This window comes from Diabrotica undecimpunctata, chromosome 3 (genome assembly GCF_040954645.1).
Source record: "Diabrotica undecimpunctata isolate CICGRU chromosome 3, icDiaUnde3, whole genome shotgun sequence".
NCBI lineage: Eukaryota > Metazoa > Arthropoda > Insecta > Coleoptera > Chrysomelidae > Diabrotica > Diabrotica undecimpunctata.
The window spans coordinates 151,698,537-151,720,415 of record NC_092805.1 but is presented as its reverse complement, the minus strand read 5'-3'; the positions used below and the strand labels follow the sequence as shown (position 1 = coordinate 151,720,415).

Genomic DNA, 21,879 nt, shown 5'->3' with positions numbered 1-21,879 from the left:
CAAAAGCTTAAATATTTTCAGTCTCACGCTTGTTTTTACAATAATAAATGTTCGGCCCCACCAGCCGAACATCAGCTGGTGGGGCCCTTTGTGTTGCTTGGTTCACTTGTGGTGGTTGTTGTTGTTTTATACTTACTGTCAGGTGTCACAGTTTTTGTTAAACGGCAAGTATTCCCGCTACCCTATATACATCGGTGTTACGATAGAGCATTTCCCGTGTGCAATAGGTCGTGGAAGGGAATTAGGTAAATAGGGAAGGCAATCAAGAGTTAAAAGTAAACAAGTAAAGAAAAACAACTTTTTAATCGCAAAATTGGTCCCTTATAATAGACAATAAAATATTTTGTTGAAACACAAAATAGTCTAAACTAAGATATAAAAATATCTGAAGTAAAAAATTATTCTAATTAGATATACAATGTCATATACATGTGGATAAGTGTAATAATATATAATGTTGATCACAGTCTTCCAATAACAACGGTTAAGTCTTTTGATTAGTAATGATGGTTATATTTAAATTCGAAATATTACAATGGACAAAATATTTTTAAGTACCGTGCAGAAGACGTGACGTATTTCAACTTTAAGATAATTATATATGTAAATCTTTCAAGTTGATTGCTGATTCTGAAAACTTTGGGTAATTTTCATTGTAACTAGAGCAAATAGACTATGATTTCTAATTTGATTCATAGAAATTTCATAATTTTACAGCCTATTTTACAACTTCAATGTGAAGAAGCTACAATGTATTCCTTCTAAAAGTAACCAAAATAATCAAATATAATTAAATAACTGTGTAAGTCCCAAAATTCAATGTTTCTTTAATTTTGGCTGTCCTGCCCAATAAGATGTACAACGTTCTAATACTTAGTAGCGTCATTAATACTTATACTACCCTGTACGAGAGTAGTTAGTAGTGGCTTTGTATTTTAAAATATGGATATTCAAAGAAAAAGAAAAATAGCGAAGGCAGTGAAGTAAATAATCGAAATAAGCTGAGATGTGGTGGTAAATCTTATGTTAATAAACAGGTTATGATGAAACTTACTAAGATTCCGCCGAAAACGATATTTTTGTACAAAACGTGTGGGATTTTAAGGCATGTATTTGATTTTGGGCTACTTGAAAATGCAAATATGCAAGCAAAACAATTCCTTTTGATCTAGGGTTTCGCAGCCTACATACCTGATTAGCCTTGTTCATATTTAAAAAATTAGCAAATACGGCATAAAATCTACGACGATCTAGCAAACAGTACAAATTATTACTGATTTTTATACTGTTCCAAAGGGCTGAGACATAGTTAAAGCGTATAGAAAAAAATTTGAAACCATTTTTGCTAGTAAATTAATTTAATATTATTATTGTCAGTTTATTTTTGGTACTTAGACCGTTATTTAATTACTTTTCATTTCATGTCCATTTAATTCTACGATATTTTAATTTTATCACTTTCTTAAATAAAATATATTAACGTCTTTTTGAGAACTACCTTGGCTTTAATTACTAGCTAGCCTAAAAATATATATAGCTTATCAGTTGCACTAATACAATGTGAACCAACTGAAAACGTAAATTATTTATAAACATGTGAAGATTTGTCGGGAATCTTTACATTGTGTAAAATAGATGATTTTTACTATAAATTAACTTTTGCTTTCTATAGTGAAGTGAGCTTTGTTTACTTCACAAATCTAGCTTGGCACTTAAAGTTGGGACAAAGGGAATGAGTGGAAATAAATCGAATATACAAAAATCAGTCGGAAGATATTTCGAAATCGATTATTTGAAATCTGCAAAAAGATTGAGGTGATTGAGAAAAAGAGTAAGAAATGTTTAAGTAAACAACTGAAATTGTTGACGTCCAAAGAGGGAAGATGCAAAGAATAAATTTTATCGGAAATACCTGATATTTGACAGAAACTAGGCGGAAGACAAAAAAGACGATTGAATATTAGACGATGGTATGTATTTAGTTAAAGTGATTATTAAGAAGTCCCCATACATATCAGCAGAATATCTTTGCTCATATCGACACGATATCGAATATTTATTTTCGATTCGCAGTCTGAGATCTTATAATACCCCGCCAAAATCTTTTTTTTAATAATAGTTATCGTTAACGTGTTACAAAGTCTTTGATAAAACATTATTGCACGTTAATAATGACTAAAGAACTTCTACTAGGTAGGTATAGAGAAACCTTTATAATCACTTTTAACTACAAATCACGTAACAGTTAAAAAAAAATTAAAAAAAAAAGATTAATCTGGGTTAACACCGATAATTTGAATCAAAATTTAGTTTAGCATATACTGATATACTCCAAGAAATTAACGCACCATCTACAAAAACAAAAAAAGCGATTCATTGGTATTTTAAATTTAATTGTATTTATTTTTGTATTGAATATACCATGTATTTGAAATGTTTTTATCAGGTTACTTGTTTTGTTTTTGTTTCAACCGGTTGTAAATTTGTTATTGTCAATAAGAGGTTAGTGTCATTTTCAAGTCGTTGTGTGAACTATTACTGTTTGTTGCTAACATTTTACTCGAGAATCGAGAAATTTGGCTAATGAAGAGTGTGATCAAATAGTGGTTTTGCATGGAGAAGGTTAGAGTTACAGACGCTCGGCGTACACCATACAACGGTCTCACGAATGATGGAACGGTACAGAAAGAGCGGTAGTCATTCCAGGACAAACTCGACATCGTGTAACAACGCCTATTAAAGACCATGTTTTACGATTTCGCACCTTAAGACAACGACTTGTAACTACCAGAAGCTTACAATTCCAACTTGAAGACGTTCATAATGTTCGATTCAGCAGTGAAACTGTTCGCCAACGCCTCAAGGAAGGTAATTTGGTAAATCGTATATCTGCCAGAGGACCAGCCTTGACAGTAGCTCATCGCAAAAAGCGTTAGAATTTGCACAAAATCATGTCCATTGGTTGGAGGCTGATTGAAATAGAGTGCTGTTGACAGATGAGAGTAGATTCAGTCTTTACAATTCTGATAGGCATATTCGCTTATATCGACGTCAGAACGAACGGTATGAACAGTGTAACATGCGGGGAGCGATGATATTCGGTGGAGGGTCGGTTATGGTCTGGGGTAGCGTTTCTTTAACAGGTCGTATAGATTTAGTAGTATTGGATTTAACATGAATATATAATAACGGTACTTCAAGGTCATGTTGTGCCACTTGCTCCTTATATTGGCTAAAATTTTGTTCTAATGCACGACCGCACGTTGCAACTATAGTGCAAAATTATCTAGAGGAAGTTGGAGTCGACATTATGGGATGGCCAGCGAATAGTGCCGATCTCAATCCTATAGAGAATGTTTGGGACTTGCTTGGTAGACAACTGCAGGATTCCCCTAATCAACCAAATACTCTGCGGGAACTGGAACAACGTCCTATCAAATTTTGGAATGAACTGTGTGAGAATACCTTAAGACCGTTTATTTCGAGTATGAATCATAGATGCCAAGCTGTCATTCGTAGCAGGGGTGGAAATACGTCTTATTAAGCAAAAAAATTTGAACAATTTCAATTTTTAGAATTACAGTAGACTCCCGTAAGTTCGGCCTCGGTTAGTACGGTCTCCGCTTAGTCCGGCCGGCTCTCTGAGCATTAGTCACACACTTAGTGAGCGCCAGCCAGACGCGAGCAGGTAAAGCGCTCATCTTTACGGTAGGCCTAGTCAGTGATTCTTGTTTCACTTGCGATTTTTACTGCTTATATAGACAGTATACTTGTGTGTGTGGACAATAACTGTTTCGCGTCGTGCATTAAACTGCTTTAAAATGAGTAAAACGCGTAAACGTAAGTATAATGAAACAGAGACTACAAGCTCTGAAAAGATTGGACAAAGGAGAATCCGTGCAAAGTATTTGCAGAGATTTAAACGTGGGCAAAAGTACAATCAACGATTGGCGGCGCAATAGAAAAACTATCGAAGGCTTTTGTACATAGATTGAAACTGAAAAAGTTTTACAAAAGCGTTGCTTTGAGATCAACATTGAAAAGGAGCTACACAACGAGGTTTTGAACGACGAAGGAATCGCCGAGTGTGTCATTCGCCAAGAAAATGAGAAGGATAACGACACAGATGCTGCTGAGAATGAAGAGGAAGATGAAGAAAATAACATGAGCCACGCTGAAGGCAAAGCAGCTTTGCAACTGGCAGCTACCTACGTCGAACAGCAAAAAGAATGCATCGATGTAATGATTATTAAAAAGTGGCGTGACTTTGCACATCAAAAATCATTAGAAAAGAAAATTTAGAAAAAAATTACTGACTATTTAAGTGTTTAAGAAGCCAAACCACCAATGTGCAATATTTTTAAATTTTATTAGGCCTAGAGTTCTGTAAGTATTGTTTTATAGTATTTTTGTAACGGTCTATCTTTTCATATGTATTAAATATATGTCAGAGTATTCCTCTGTGTTGTCTTCTACTTAATGTACAAGTGTTTTGTTTTTTCTAGATCCATACAAACAATAAATAGGCATTTTTTAGATCAAGATTAAGCATCGGTTATTTCGGCTACTTTAAGTTCGGCCTAGGGTCCGGTTCCGAGGTGGCCAAACTTACGGGATGCTACTATAGCAATTTTGTTGTTCGTTGTTTTAAGATTATGTAAGAATATTGAAAATAGTTAGCGACATTACCAAATCTGTTTGTTTTACAAAGTAAATTAATACGAAATAAAATGCCATTCATTTCAGTTACTATTTTCATGTTTAATAGTAAGTTTTAAAATGTTGCGTTAATTTCTTGGAGCTGTGTATAGATAAAAGGTTATTTTTTCATTGATAAAAATATTTGTCAATTAAGCAGGACGGCCAAATTTAAATAATATTCAGACCCAGCCATCATTTTTGTGTGCGCTGAATCCGAATCTGAGCTCCAAATTGCCAAATTGGCTCTGGTTTTTGAGATATTCTAACCTAAAAGTGCAAAAATAGCGGGTTTTGGCCGTTTTTGAGGTTATGTAGCATCGTAATATAATTTTTCTCCCAGAAACTGTTGTCATATATAATGATGAAATTACCACCTTAATGTATAAATGTTTCTAAAGTACAAATGCTTGTTTTCGCATTTAAATTACTTACTAGAAAATGTAGGTGCATTCAGTAAGAGATTTCACAAGAGTTCAGGCAGAAAAGCGTCATTTTCAGTAAGAGATTTCACAAGAGTTCAGGCAGAAAAGCGTCATTTTCAAGGTCGTCGGGATATACGAATGATGGCAGATTATTACCGGTACTTAATAGAAGTGACGTTTCGGTTAAACATAAACTAAGACACTCAAACGATCGTTTAACTTAAAGCGAGATATATTTATTATTACTATATAATACAAGATTGACTGCTGCAATACAGTGGCGTTCCCCCAGTGCGACAGAGAAAACTGACGCAAAGCAGTTTGCATGTCTCTCTAATGAGTCGGTTTTATCGACCACGTGACCTTCTCATTCGCCATTTAGGTCACGTGCTCGATAAACCTGGCAAATTATAAAGAGATGGAGGAAATTCTTTGCGTCAGTTTCCTGTCGCACTGAGGGGCTGGTACTGCAACGATCAGTCTCTTGTATTCTGTGTCTTTGAGAAAAAATTAACGGTTTTACATAACCTCAAAAATGGCCGAAAACAATAGACATATAATACAAATTAATAGACTGAGCGCTGCAATGCAGGACTGTTTCCCCAGTGCGACAGAGAAAACTGACGTAAAGCGGTCCCTGAAGTGGCCGGGTATATCGACCACATGAAGATCACGTGGTCGATAAACCCGGCCCATTAGAAAGATATGCAGGGACGGCTTTGCGTCAGTTTTCTCTGCCGCATTGGGAGAACGGACCTGTATTGCAGAGCTCAGTCTATTTGTATTATAATATGTATATGCTGAAAACAGCTATTTTTCACTTTTAGGTTAGGCATTCTCAGAAACCAGAGCCAATTTGGCAATTTGAAGCTACTTAGTATTCAACGCACCAAAAACCTTCGAAAAATTGTACTCTGTTTTTTGGGTCTCAGGCTTGTCGTCCAGTGTTATCTTTTGTTTTATTATCATCAGCGATTGCTTGATTATACCACATATTCTTCCACAGTGATAAATGGTCTCAATGTTAATTAAAGTCATCCTTCATTAAAGACTGTAGCACTTCAATGATAGAGCCTATATATATATATATATATATATATATATATATATATATATATATATATATATATATATATATATATATATATGTAACTGGGAATTAATTTTGTGCAAATTTAAAAACATAAGAAATAATCATCATATTTATAATATACCGTCTACAGAAAGTTCTATTCGCAAATTATCTTAATGCTTTATTTCGAATTGTATATTCTAAATGCCAAGCTTAACTAGTAGTTGTAAAGTGAAATGTACAGATCTTTAAATTATCATTAACGAAAATATCAGTTATAATGATTGGAAGAATATTAAGGACTTTCTATTTATAAGACAATTTATATTTCTAAATGGCACAAATTTCTAAACATTGTCTGTGTATATTGAAACCTTAATTTCTCAGTCGTTTTATTTTTTCATAACGAATATAAAAAATATTGATTTCCTAAAAATAAATAAAAGATACAGGAAACAATGCGACAGATAAGAAAACAGAAATTGTGATAATTGGAATTGGAATGAAATTATTTGGAAAACAATGTGTGAAGTAGATAAAACAAAACAATACAGATCTGTTTTAGTAAATATAAACACAAATGATTACATTTTATGAGATTTGTTGATCGATGATTTGATTTAGTAGGAACCAAACTGAGAAATTGGTAAGACCACTAAACTGATGTGTTAAAATTAAAACGAGTGCAGCAAGAGAAAGAAATATCGATTTAACCATTGGGCGTAATATCCCAACGGAATTTAGAAATTTCGAGATCTTTTTCGGTTTTTAACTAATTGTGAGATCTTCGTTGTACAAAATTTGGCACAATTTTAATTATCTAAATTTATGGCAGTGTCCTTAATTAATCCAAGTGACGTGGACTTAAAAGTCTTCTTATTGTCTTGGGGTTTTAATAAGTCCACGGGTAAGAAGTCTTCATAATCGTTGATACTTTTAATTAGTCCATGGGAAAGAACTTTTCTTATGTGTTTTAATAGTTTGCAGTGCATCAACCTAAAGAGTCAAAGAAAAATAGCAAAATATAATGTATTGTTATCATTTAAAAATGTTGTGATGGACAAATTTTTTTCAGGAGCAATTTGTTGGTGTGATATACAAAGCGTCAATTTATCAATGAGCATAACTAGTAACAGAATTATATTTTTACGTCTGAATGGAAGATAATAAGTGAAAAATACCAGGAAGATGTAAATTTTGGGGCATTAATCCTGTCGGACGTATTAAATTCTTAGCAGCATTCTAATTTTTTCATTAATATTTCTTTAAAAACATTTAAACGTGGTAGTTTACTTGGCGGACAAAAATACAGAGGGCATTTTTGCAGTCAGACACTGCAGAGTTGTAAATTTATAACAAGATCTACAAGTTGTCAGTGGACGACAGCGAAAATGTTCCCTGCATTTAATTCGTCAAGCCTATTATCAAGCTCTTTATTGCGCATTTCTGAAAAAAAAAATCGACTGTTGTTGATAATTTTATTGATTGTCGGAAAATAACATATTACAGCTGCAACATTTTTTGTCCGTCAACATTTTCCACGTGCTTGTCACTCATAAGTTTCCAAAAATATAACGCTGTTCGAAAATTTTTGTCAAATTGACACTTTTAACAACATATTAAAAAAATGCTCCAGTTGGGAACAGTATTATAGTTATACGTACAATTGGAAGATAATAAATAGAAATAATACTATTCGATAATATATTTATTATCATCATAATCAGTAGTACTTCATTAAAGGTATTGAAATGGTATGCATACCGGATAAAACACAGAGGTTGTTTTTATAGTGTAAAGATGTAAATAGAAGCTTCTACGTTTCTATAAGATGGCTGCTTGACGAGCTAGTGCAATATTGTAATTAATAATCATAAAATTATGTGTCCGAAATGTTTAATGCACCATAATGTTTGTTAGTCAACATTTTCCTTGCGTTTTCCACTTATTATCTTCCTATTAAACGTAAAGATATAATGCTGCGTATACTATTTCCTATCATTGTCAAATTGATCCTTCTCACAGTGTCTCAAAAGAAACATCCAATTTCAGATTTTCTGACATAAACAATTATCTGTCACAGCATTTTCACCAATTTGCGAAGTTATAGTTTGTTATTATTTGAATTCTTAGGTTGATGGACTGTAGACTATAAAGCTACTATATATACAAATTCTTATTTAGGACTGTATTAGTTTTTAATAGTCCTGAAGGTCAGTTCGATTTACATTAAGCAAGCTTTGGTAATTTTGATCGAACTGTTTATTGCAATTTTTAAGAAGTGAATCATAACAGAAACTCAATTACACAGTTGTTCGCTTTTATCTAGTTTAGTTTATCACTTGTAAAAAAGCGTTGAGCGCTTCAAACGATTACTTTGCACGAAAAAATAATATAATACATCTCCTCAAAAGACAACAACATCCCCATAGAACTTACTTCAATGCTCGAAGTAAGGGCCAGAATCAAATGTCTTAAGAACAACAGATCCCTAGGAATCAACGTAGATAATCTTTAAAAGCCAAATCTACTAAAATTGTCAGTCTGGAATGAAGAACAAATGACAAAAGAATAGCACACTGGAATTATCTGCAAACTACAAACAAAGAAGATCTATTAAACAAAGTCTAAAATCTCTTGAACACAGTGTACAAGATTATCCTCCAGCACCTTATTCAGTTGTCTAAGTTCACAGGTAGAATGACTCCTTGGTGAGTACCAAAGTGGTTTTATACCGGAAAAGTCTATAATGATAGTCTACTGAGTAGGTATCAGCTTTTAGAACTTCAAAAGAAAAGAATGTGAAGACCCGGATAAACGATGTAGTAGAAAGGAAAATGTCAGAAAGATAGCCAGAATAATGTAAGAGGGCAAAAGGAAATGAGCAAATGGAAGGTAGCTTTAAAGACACTCCCAACTTAAATCCAAAAATAATGGTCTAGAAAAGTCACAGCACTTGGGCACCTCCACCTCTTCAGTGATTGTAAAATACAAGTTCACACTATATAATCCTTATAAATCTTACTTTTAAAATCTTTATAATAGCAAAAATGATTTACTTCAAACAGATAAAAGCGAACAACTGCCAATTATTTTAAATGAAATGCTTTCATGGCAGATTTGTTATTCAGCTTAAATCAAAACACCTTCTACAACAAACACCGAATACTACACGAAGAGTACAAAAATAAAATATATAATCCAACTACTATTATTTGATTTAAGCAAGAAAACAAAAATTGCCGTTGCGATTAGCAAAAAGTAACCAAAAATTCACCCAGAATATAACACAAAAATAAATATTAGTTTGGTCTGGAATAGAATGATGCTGACCTTCATTTCATATGCTATTTATAAACAATTGTTTCAAAGGGATTTCAAAAACTAAATGGAAATAATGCATTCACCAAATGATCAAGTGTTTAAACAAGTCATAAAAATCGTGATCCTAATAAAAAAATAAATTTTCAATAAGCACGTAATCCCTGTAATATTGAGATGCTAAAACAAAAGCCAGCAAAATAAAAATTTTACATATTAGATGGTTACTTTTTGTCATCTTCCGGGATCACTGGTTTTACAGATAAATCGAGATTTTGGAAGTATTGATGTCTAGCAATTTGCTTTGCACTTATCCTTTTCGCTGGATTATAGACCAGCATTTCTTGTAATAAATCTTTACCGTCGTCGTCTAAGCTTTTAACTTGACTAGCGAGGTTAAAGTTAACCCAGTTTGGGAACGTGGCTTTGTAGTTTGGAAAAGAGGAAACTTCTGGCCAGATATCATCGGTGGGTGTTCTCAAAATCCTAGAAAAATAATATTTGTACAATATAAACATTATGATAAATACGCGAAGAAAGATCTACATTGCGTATATTTAGTAAAATGCACGACAAAAATTCAGCGTTTGTTCTTACGCACAATGTAAATCAAATAGCAGATTCGTGCAACACGCTTACAGTGTTGCACGATTTCTTACTTTAAACTTACAAGAAGGTAAGAATAATACGTACAAATAAAGCAAATCTGACGTTTTCGAATTAGTCAATAAGATAAACAAAGATTTTTTAACAGGTATGCCAGGCATCTATTGGTAAATAACTGTAAATAACTGAAATAGAAATAATCATGTTTACGAAGGGAGACAGCAGAACCCTTACACTTATAAATCATAAATATATATATATATATATATATATATATATATATATATATATTTGGAAATTTTTTATAGGATTCTTAAATACAATTACTGAGATTCCCTGATTTGCAATTAAAGCTAACAATTTTTCCACTGAATTGCTGCTCTTTCAAGATTTGTAGCAGCATATTTGGCACGCGTAAGCCAACAGTGTTATACCGTCTACCAATTTTTCCTGAAACTGCTTTTGAATATTCGTAATTCTGTATTTTTTTGCAGATAATAATAATACTTTATTAACAATTTTTTTTATGTTCATTAGGTACTATTTGATTTGGTTAATTTATAATTTAATACATTTATTATTCCAAATATTGTTTATAATTTAAAATTTAAAATAGTGTATATGATATATCGAAATCTACCGATTTTTGCCGAAAGTATCTACCCATTTGGCAACAGTCTCAAGGAACATCACTGGCCGAGCAAATCAAATACCTTTGCTTTTCATTATAATGCCATAAGCTGAAATTAAAGTAGTGTTTCTAACCATGTATGTATACAAACGAAGAATAAGTACAAATTTTAAAATGCTATTTTGGGGGCAACTTGTACCAACATTATAAGTTTATTTACTTGTGCCTATGAAGACATGCCAATACCGACACGATCAATTGTTAGTCGTATTATTAAAAAATTGGAACCGTTTGGTTGTATATAAAACTGTCGAAAAAGTACGGATCTACCACGAGAGAAAATAGTCAACGAAGTTTGAAAAAATAGGGAAATTGATATTTGTAGTGTTGCTGAAACTAGTGATCCTTGTTCAAGCAAAACTATTGCTGAAGAAGTTGACATAATTGATAGGTCTGTCAGGAATATTTTGAAACGAAACGGTTACCGTTGTTTTAAAGTTTCAACTACTCAAGAGTTATTAGCCGAGGACAATCTCAAACGCATGGAATTTTGAGAACTCATAATGGATAAACAAAATGAAAATGAATAATTTTTAAAAAACGTTTTGTTTACCAATGAATCGACATTTTCGTTACATCGGAAACATAATCCTTCCTTCGTACGATATTGGCCTCGGCATAATAAACACTTGAGTATTCCAGTACGAACACAATATCCCCAAAAACTTAATGCAAACTGAAACAGGGCACAGTAACTTTACAAAACAGGCACAAAGAGTAACCAAGCTAAAATTGTAATGCCAAAATTGGCCAGGGCAGAGTAAGAGAGATTGAACAAATTTTGTGAGGTACTGACAACAATAAAAAGAAGAAAACTTCAGTATTTGGTACATATCATGAGGAAGAGAAAATACTTACTGCTGAAAAATAATAAGCAAGACAAAATAAACAAAAAAAAAAGTGTAGACTGAAGAAAAATATCCTAGCTGTAGATCAGGTGAATTTTTTAGAAGAACAGCTAATAAAATTAGAGTAGCCATTATGATATCCCATCTCTGATAGGAGTGGTGGAGGAGTTTGGTTCATTCCTTATGATTCAACTGTGTAGAAATTGGTAGTAGCTGGTTAATTATTTAATTTGAATAATATTAAATTGTATACAGTGTCGATCAGTACTACTGCTAATATTGCTAGTGCTATGGTAAACTGTATACATATTTCTTAATTACAATTTAATTTAAGCAAAAACAACAGTTATTGGAATGTTAAATTATTGAAATGTTAAAGTTAGCAACACCAAAACAAATATTAGACTAATGATGTTAATAAAATCAGTTAAAAATGCTAAAATTGATTACTTAGGATATATGGCAATTTTCCAAAGATATTGTCTTCTGGGTTTGAATCTCATAAAGAAAATATTGAGACTAGACACCTAAAAAAACAACAATCATCAGTTCTTTTTTAGTTTTGTTTTTAACCTGCTGTACTAATAGTTTTTTGTGTAATTTTGTTGTAATAGATCTCTGCTATAAAAATTTTATATTTCTTTTAATTGAAACAAGTGACAACACATTATACAAGTGAACACATTATAGTTAATATTGCATCAATAAGATGATTGTATGCTAATGAACTGATCTAAATACCTGAATATTCTGAAGAGCTGATCAATTTCTGAATCTCCCTGGAACAGAGGTTTTTTGGTAGCCATTTCTGCAAAAATACATCCCATAGACCAGATATCAATAGGACAGGTATATCTTGCAGATCCCAAAAGTACTTCAGGTGCTCTGTACCATAAAGTAACAACTTCATGTGTGTAAACTCTTACTGGAACTCCAAACGCACGTCCAAGACCAAAATCTGCAACCTATTATTATTTTTTAAATAACTTTGTAATCAATTGGCCATAGTCTGTAAACGCATAACTTTATTCAATAAAAAAATTAGCATTCTTTGTACTAATGTTAAACAGAAATGAACACTTTTCTGTGATTGCCAGGTTATAATTTAGCCTATAGTGCACTTTGAGTAACACTAAATCGTCTAGAATATACTGGCGATCAAATAATCATAGTATCTCCTTACCACGACATACTTTTTTTGGGTGAAGGAAATTTTCATAAGAAATGCGGTCTGTCCGTCAGGACAGACCACAGCACACCAAGAAACCTGGGTACTGCGCTCCCCACTAGTGTGTGGGATTCAGTCCACTCGCCCGATCCAGACACCTGTGAAGCCAAGGAATTCATCGTGAGAACGCGACTGCCTACTCACAATAACTTCCTCATTGGCAGCTGCTGGTAGCAGATACATGTTTGTAGCAAATGTTACTTCAGCTGCCCCGCTGCTGACCCTCTCTCTACTCCATGTCCGTAATGCCGACATTAAGAAGGAATAGTTCATCTTTTGACTTATATTACTTGCTTTGTTCTTATAATTTGTTCGATACAATGAGGAATAAAAGTCTTGCAGTCTTTTGTCACTCCCTTATCTCCCATCTTGTTTCACTCTCCCTTGTGTTTCCTTTTTTTTTATTATTTCTTTTATTAGGTTAAAATTCTATGGGTACAACAATGGGAAATGGAAACGCAAGATCGTAGAAGATGGAGGGCTATAGTGGATGCAGAGAAGACTCACCAGAGTTGTAAAGCCAGTCAAGAAGGAGATAATCATTATATTCTTTGGTGTTGTCTCTCCTAGCCTTGTGCTCATATCTTTTTGTTTATCGTGAAAAATGTTGCAATGGAATAAGTAATGCTCTGCGTCGTCGCGCACTCCGCATTTTATACATAAATCGTCTTGAGTTTTCCTTATGCGATATGTATAAGACCTAAATGAACCATGTCCGGAATTGTGTAAAAAAGTAATTTTATTACGGAGTTATTTTGTATGCAATAAATTTTTTAAAAATCAGTATTTGCATTTGATTTTCGTAATTCATGTGTAACAAAAAATGTTTACTCCACAAAACAAAAAAAAGTTACTCACCTTTATTTGGCCATCTCTATTAATAAGCAAATTTTGTGGTTTCATGTCTCTGTGAAGAACTCGTCTTTGATGACAGAATAATAAAGCTTCGTTTATTTGATACAGATAACTCTTGACTAATTTTGGATCCATGTAAGTACCAGGTGGTAGTTTATCTATATATTTTTTCAGATCCATAGCAAGAAATTCAAAGATCAAATATAATCTAAAATAAATCAATACAAAGCAGTTAAATTTTGTTACATTCATGGGTTGACTATTTGTCTACCCAATTATCATTCCAAGTCAAAAAGGCAATTGAAGAATATTGAATTATACATTATTGAACAATATAATAACTAAGTATATTACAATCTCACTCTAGGAAAGAGACTTTTGTCTAGACAACACTAATTGAGAAGTAAGTACCAGAACTATGTTAGCAATACTGCAAAAAGATTCTTAAGAATTAAGGAAAAGTTAAAAATAAAACTACTTTTATTTTAGTTTGTCACATCATTTCATTTCGTGCGCGTACTTGTATACAAGTATTTACGATACGCGCCACCAATACGAAACACTTCCTCAACAAGGTCAACAAATAACCTCGTGTCACACCGTCAGTACGAACCAAGTGAGACATTTATTAGTTATTGAGTTCTAACTACATTTTTTCTGGTGCGGTTATATAAGGGTATGTATATATAGGGTAAGTATCGATATAGTGGAGGTGTATAGATATCTACGCAATTTAAGAGAAGGATACACCCCGACAAATATATGCAGAAATCAAGAAGGGCAAATAACCAGCAATCCAAAAGAACTAAAATTAGTCTAGAAAAACTATTTCGCAGCATAACCCTCTTGTGCACAGCGTACAGAGTTTTCACTTACATACTAAACAAACGACTCCAACAATTATCTGAAAATATTGTCAGAGAATATCAAACCGCTTTCCAACAAGGAAGATCTACAACTAACAGCTATTCACAGTGAAACAAATTCTAAACAAATCGTGGGAATACGACATTGACATCCACAACATATTCATAGATTTCAAATAGGCCTACAACTCTGTAGCGACAAGCTAATTACGAATAATTAATACTTTTCTATTCAAAAATTAAATAACAGATCTCATATTTAAATTTCCAGGTAGAATATTATAACATATTTGTTAACTAAAGTTGCTGCCCAAACATTAACTTTAACTTAGTGTTGACGTTGCATTTTCATGTATGGGAAACGAAATATTATATGGTAAGCAATGACATCACAAGAGACCAGGCCGATAATACTTGAGTTTATCGTCTGGCTTTTTAAAACAAAGAGTGTGTTTAGTTTAGTTTAGTAATCAATAAGACACAATTTGCATCGGTCCGCGATACATACAAAAATACCTTCCCTTCGAGAATTAATTACGAAAATAAATATTATTAACAGTTTTTTTCTACGTTTTATTTGATTTTAATATTATTTTTATTTTGTTTCCGTGGAAAATACGTTTATCACACACGCATCCACACAACCACGGAACAACTCAATTAATAGACAAAAGTTATATCAAATATTTCAAAGCTTTAACATCCCCCAAAAATACATGTAGTATTTTTGGGGGATGTTAGAGTTTTACTGACTAGTATGCTTTACTGACTAGTAAAAGCAAAAATGGACTCATCAACAGCAACTGTTAGAGAACAAAACGAGCCCACTGAGAACTTTTCAATAGTGAAAGGATTAAAACAAGGAGACGGGCTGGCACCGACACTATTCAACCTAACTCTTGAATATGTGATAAGACAGCTAAATATAGGAAGAGGTAATCTCCTAACAAATAAATCAATGCAGATTGCCACCTGTGCTGATGACATTAGCATAATGTCTCACAGAACAGAAGAGGTAGCAGAAATATATTCCCAATTAAAAGCAGGGTAGAAGAGACTGGAATAGAAATATATTCAAAAGACAAAAAAGTTAGCACAGGCAAGAGAAGCAAACAAAAATACTTATATATTTACATAATAAAAGTATTTTATTACATAGTATAAGTAAAAATACAAACACATTTACAAAATAATACTGTCAGAATTAGTAGGTATAAAGAATAGAAAAATACAAATATCCCAGAAATAACAATATTTTTGGGTCTTAGAATATAGAAGCAGCTGGTACTTATACCATTCATCCAAACATATTGGTTGAATGGTAGAATATATAAAAATGAAATGTGTTAATTTTTGACAAGACATTGATTTCAGATTCTGTTAATATTTTGGCATTTTGGAGATGATATCGAAAGGGACAGATTATGCAAGATTCAGCCACTACTATATTTGATACAAGAAAAATTTGAACATACTGTTACGATAAATATGACTCATGCCTAAACTGTAAACCTATTTTTCTATCAAGTATTTTTTAGTAGGGTCCCCTCCGATAAAACCTGTCGGGGTTCCATGGCGTTCGATAACGTTCATCAAGGGTCACCGACCGAATTCTAGGGAACTCCAGAACAACGGTTAATAAATATATATAGAGGAATTTTCATTGTAAGCGGTCAGTCTAGAAAGAATAATTGTATCGAGTCGAGTTTGAATTGTAACGCAGGAAATAAATGTATATAAATTAGAATAGTGTAAATAGTGTAAAATAAATTAAGTGTAAGATTATATATAAATTAAATAAAGACTAATAAACTAAGTGTTAGAACATTTTATAATAAATCAAGATAAATTAGATTTATAAATACAGTTTATTGGTGTCAGAGTGGAATTTTAAATAAATAGTGAAAATGACTACGATTTATGAGCTCACAGTTACGAATTTAAGAAGACATCTCGAGGACAGAGAATTAGCTTCTACCGGAAAAAAGGCTGATTTAGTCCAACGACTAAAGAACGCTTTGGAGGAAGAGGGTTTGGACCCGGAAACTTATATATTTGAAGAAAAACATGATGCTGTCATCTCATCGATTTCAAAAGTTTCTGGTGATATCGGATCATTAGAGAACAAAGTTTCTGGCGATATTTCGAAAGTTTCCGGCGACATCGCTTCCTTAAAAAACAAAGTTTCTAACCATATTTCTTCTCTGGAAAGCAAAGTTTCTGCTAACATCTCTAAAGTTACTTCTGAGATATCTGCCCTCGACGATAGAATGTCTTCGTGCTGCCGATATGTTGGCCTTCGAAGAAAAGATGAAAGAGATGGAAAGGAAGATGGAGGAAACAGGGACAGCAGAGAGAGGAAACAATCCAATTACAGTAGAGACAAAAGAAGACGAGACGAAATGTAAGTTGGAAACATGGCCGAAATTTGAAGGAAGTGGAGGTTCTGTTCATGTTAAAGTCCCAACTTTCGACGGAAAATCGTCATGGAACAACTACATGAAACAGTTCGAATCAGCTGCAAGAGCGAATGGATGGTCTGAAAAAGAAAAGGCTGTAAACCTGACTATCGCTCTTCAAGGAGATGCCTTAGATGTGCTTCAGACCATAGCTGTAGAGGAGACGGATGATTTCGAACAACTTAAGAGGTTAATACGCGATATTGCCACGACCATTTGGAGCATGTATATCAGTCGCAGCTTAAAAATCGAAGGCAAAAGAGAGATGAGGCTCTTCAAGAATATGAGGTAGATATTGCCAGATTAGTATGATATGCTTATCCAACAGCTCGCGAAGACATGATGGAAAAGTTGGCCGTTCAAACGTTTATTGATGGTCTTCATGATCATGAAATGCAGAGCAGTGGCGCACCCAGGGGGTGGGGGGTTTTGGGGGTCAAACCCCCCCCCAAGTCCATATTCCAACACTGTTACTCACACATTTTAAGGACTTAAAATGGAGGTAGCACCATAAAAAAATTTCGGTGACCAACCAAAACCCCCCCAGAGGCAAATTCTAGGTGCGCTACTGATGCAGAGAACACTGCGATTAGCTCGTCACAAGACGCTGGTTGATGTCTTATCCGCCGGCCTCGAATACGAGTCAGCTACGCAGGCCTCTAGCGGGTACAGTAAAGTTAGGACTGTAAAAGAGGAAGGAAATGAAGACAAACTTGACCAGCTCCTTAATATGATGAAAAGTATTACATACAAGAAAAACGAAGACCATAAGATGCTGGAATTCTGGCGAAATAGGACAAGTACGAAGTTCATGTAAGCACCTTAGGTACGACACAAATCAAGAAACTCACCATCAGGAAAACTAGAACGGGTCGGCTTTAGGGGGACAGCTTCGACCCGGAACTTTTCCAAAGACCCTCTCATACTAATAGCTTCTTTGAAATGTCGTGAAGATAGTGTATATGTAGATGGAGAAATAAATGGTAAAAGGCATCATCCATACTGTTATAGTTGCTGACATCGAAGAGGATGTTATATTAGGAATGGATGTAATGAATATGCATGGATTCCAATTGGATTTTAAGAATAAGGTAATCAAAGTTGGTAACGAGGAGGTATTTCTTTTCTTCATCCACATGATGACAACACTGTGCAAGCAGCCATTAAAGAAGATACTGTCGTGCCTTCGAGAAGTGAAACGATCATAGTAGCGCGGTTACAGGGAATTGTGGACGAAGGGACACCTGTTATGATGGAGCCTTGGAACCATGGCAACGATGTTGGCATTGGAAAGGAATTGGTGACTTCGGCTAAAGAAATACCTGTGAGACTTATCAATGTCGATGACTACCCAATGACCATCAAGAAAGAGACAAAAGTAGGAACTTGTGTACCTGTGACATCCATAATCTGTCAGACAACAACATCCGATAAATCCAACGAGATATTCAACCAAATGGTTGCAGTTGCTGGAGAGTCTCTAAATCAGGTGGAAAAAAGAAAATTAAGGGAATTTAGTAGATAAAGAGAAGACAGCCTTCACCACAGGATCTGGATTGTGGCAATTCAATGTTATGCCATTTGGACTCTGTAATGCTCCTGCGACATTTGAGAGGCTTATGGAAAATGTGTTGAGGGGGTTATCGTAGAAAACATGCCTGGTTTATCTAGATGACATAATCGTCTTGGGGAGACATTTGAAGACCATCTGAATAATTTAGAAAACGTTTTTAATCGACTTAAAGCTGCCCACTTGTTGTTAAACCCCAAGAACTGCCAGCTATGTAAAGTCAATTATCTGGGTCATATACGAACTGACCAACCAACTGACAAACATCAAGTGAGAAGTTTTCTTGGACAATGTACTTACTACCGGAGGTTTATTAAGAAGTTTGCAGATATCACTAAGCCATTAACGTGACTTACAGAAGAAGCAAGAGATTACTGCTGGGATACAGACTGCCAAAATGCCTTTGAGACCTTGAAAAAGCATTTAATCACAGCACCAATTTTAGGGTATCCACTGCCAGAAGGAGAGTTCATCTTAGATACAGATGCAAGTAATGTGGGAATTGGAGGAGTGCTCTCTCAGATTCAAGGAGGACATGAACAAGTCCTTGGATATCTTAGTAAAGTTCTTTCAAAACCTGAGCGGAATTATTGTGTCACGAGAAGAGAACTTCTAGCAGTAGTGAAATCAGTAGAAACTTGTATCAATCCCTCTATAGAAGGAAGTTTTTAATCCGAACTGACCATGCCGCCCTTAAGTAGTTGATACAGTTTAAGAATCCAGAGGGTCAGACAGCCACAGAAACGCTGATTCTCTTTCCAGAAGGCCATGCTCAGTAGTCTGAATACCAAAACACAAGTCAACACTTTTTGTAATACATGCCCAGATAAAACATTTTTGGAGTGTTTTGAAAATGTTCATAATCCCAATAAATAAATAATAATTACTATTTAAATGGGAATAAGCCACAATTAAAGGTTAAAGTAAGTTTATTGATGTTTCAATTTCTACTTCGAAAATCGTTCTCAAAATACAAACATTAGTAAATTTACTAGTTGGAAATTGAAACATCAATAAACTTACTTTAACCTTTAACTCTGGCTTATTCCCATTTAAATAGTAATTACTTTAACATGCCACAAGAAAATAGCAGCCTCAGAAAAAACTGTGATGTCCACCAGCTTAGGTGGCAAGGTTATCCCACAAGAAATGGTATTTGTAAAATTGTTCTATGATAATAAATAAAGAAAATATAGCTTTGGCACTCCTGAGCAGTTCTCAAGATTTTGTCATAGCACCAGCAAGGGGTGCTTGTGTCCGCCCAATGGGGTGTAGGTGGCAGTTAAGTTATTAAGTGATTTGTTTTATTTTTTCAACTAGAAATTTTAAAATTTACATAAAATTATAATTGTGGTAAATCATGACACCTGTACACAGCATAGATTTCAATATTAAAATTATCATCATTATCTAGTATGGTTATACAGGTATTTATTTTTTCTACTTAATTTCTTATTTTAGTATATTTAATTAAATTACTCCTTATGTAAATAACTGTATTAACCAATATATTATTATAACTTGAATTATAATTATATCCTGGAATTAACTACTAGTCTACAAGGTGCAGAGATAATTGTCAAGCTAAAGATGATGATGAATTATATTATTTTATATAAAAAGTATGTCTTATTAAACTCCATTCACTTAGCTCAGGCATACTTTGACAGATTCATTGTCGGAAACCTACAACACAACAATTCCTACTTCTCAGTATTAATAGCTCAAGTATTCTGCTATTACAGACTTCTTTCTTTAAAAAAAGAAGAATTATTCTAAATAGTCGAAGTGTATACTAAACCCATCAAATTTTGGGTAGTATATATTTAAAAAATATATATTTAGTTGTTATAATTTAACATAACTATTTATTATATGGTGCAGATAAATAAATATTGATTGTCAGTAATTTGCAAAGTTCTATTTTATTTACTATTTAGTTTGTTTACTATTAATATTGGCTATGAGTACGGGTGCTTGGTTGTATAGTAATTTCCAGCCACTTTTAGTCTGTCAAAAAGTAACTAACTTCGCAAAAAAATAATTACTAAATTCACTAGACAGTTCGGACTGGGATTAGCGAACCGAGTTTATCTTGTTTTTAGTTGTGTTACATGTGTTTCCCCATAGTTCATCTCCATAGTTCTGACTTACTTCATTCCTCTCTCTACAATGTAGCACAAGTTATGCTATGATAGCTAAATAATGACAAATGCACATCGTCAAAATTTTTAACTCATATTATTGCCTTTAATATTTTCAAATGTAGTAAAAAACCTAACCTAAATTAATAAATGGAGAAAGAATTAATATAAATATCAGTGACTTGATTTTTATGAAAAATTTCACTAGAGTATTACACAATAAAGTGAAACTAGATTTTTTATTTATAAAATACTATTAAGACTCAAGATAACTAGAAAATCATTAAACACCACATTGCAGCCAGGATACTACAAAAATAGCATTATTTATAAATTGATGAAACATCACTGGGTACTTTTTCACTAGATGACATTTATATTAATAATGATTTAATTCTTTATATTGTACTAAAAAATTACTGTGTTGTCTCTGTATCATTGAACATTTCTTACCTATTTTCTTCCATCATCACATCTTCAAGGGAAACAACATTGGGATGTCTCAGTTCTTTTAACAGAGAAATTTCTCTGATTGCCGTTGACGGAACACCTTCATCTTCTGCTTCTAATCTATGAATATTCGAGAATAATATAAGGATCAGTATGATCAGTAACTATAAAAAAATGTTTACCTTATTCTTTTCATGGCTACCAGTTGTCCAGTCTTCTTGTTTTTGCCTTTGTAGACGACTCCATATGTACCTTCTCCAATTTTTTCGATTTTCAGAAAATCGTGTACTGTTATATTGGGTTTAGATGTGGACATCTTTCTTCACCTCACCTGAAAACTTCAGAAGCACTAAGTAGTAAGATGAATATCTATAAACAATAATTTTAAGTGATTCACAATTTTAATCTTTTACACCATTGTTTCATTTATTCTACTACAAACCTTGTACAAAAATACTTACAAATAAGAAATCAAAATATTAGATGATGTGATATAATTATCTCAACGAACTTTTGTAAATTGTAGTCAATGAAGTAACGGAAAACCGCGAATCTATCAAAAAATAGAGGGCGTTCAAGATGTTCTTCTTTAATTTTTAGGAACGGACTATCGAATATCTTGAATATTTAGCCATTAAAAATATGG

The 21,879-nt window shown here is 33.4% G+C and overlaps 1 protein-coding gene across 1 annotated transcript; it reads right to left on the bottom strand.

Annotated features, from left to right (window-relative positions):
- Window positions 1-288: 288 nt before the first annotated feature.
- Cdk1 (Cyclin-dependent kinase 1) lies at window positions 289-21,832 on the bottom strand. The gene is made up of 6 exons (XM_072527182.1): window positions 21,695-21,832; window positions 21,416-21,571; window positions 21,237-21,353; window positions 13,748-13,952; window positions 12,403-12,626; window positions 289-10,002 (listed from the first exon to the last, which is right to left on the bottom strand). The coding sequence occupies exons 2-6, from the start codon at window positions 21,547-21,549 to the stop codon at window positions 9,741-9,743; spliced, it is 942 nt and encodes a 313-aa protein (XP_072383283.1). The 5' UTR covers window positions 21,550-21,571; window positions 21,695-21,832; the 3' UTR covers window positions 289-9,740.
- Window positions 21,833-21,879: the final 47 nt, after the last annotated feature.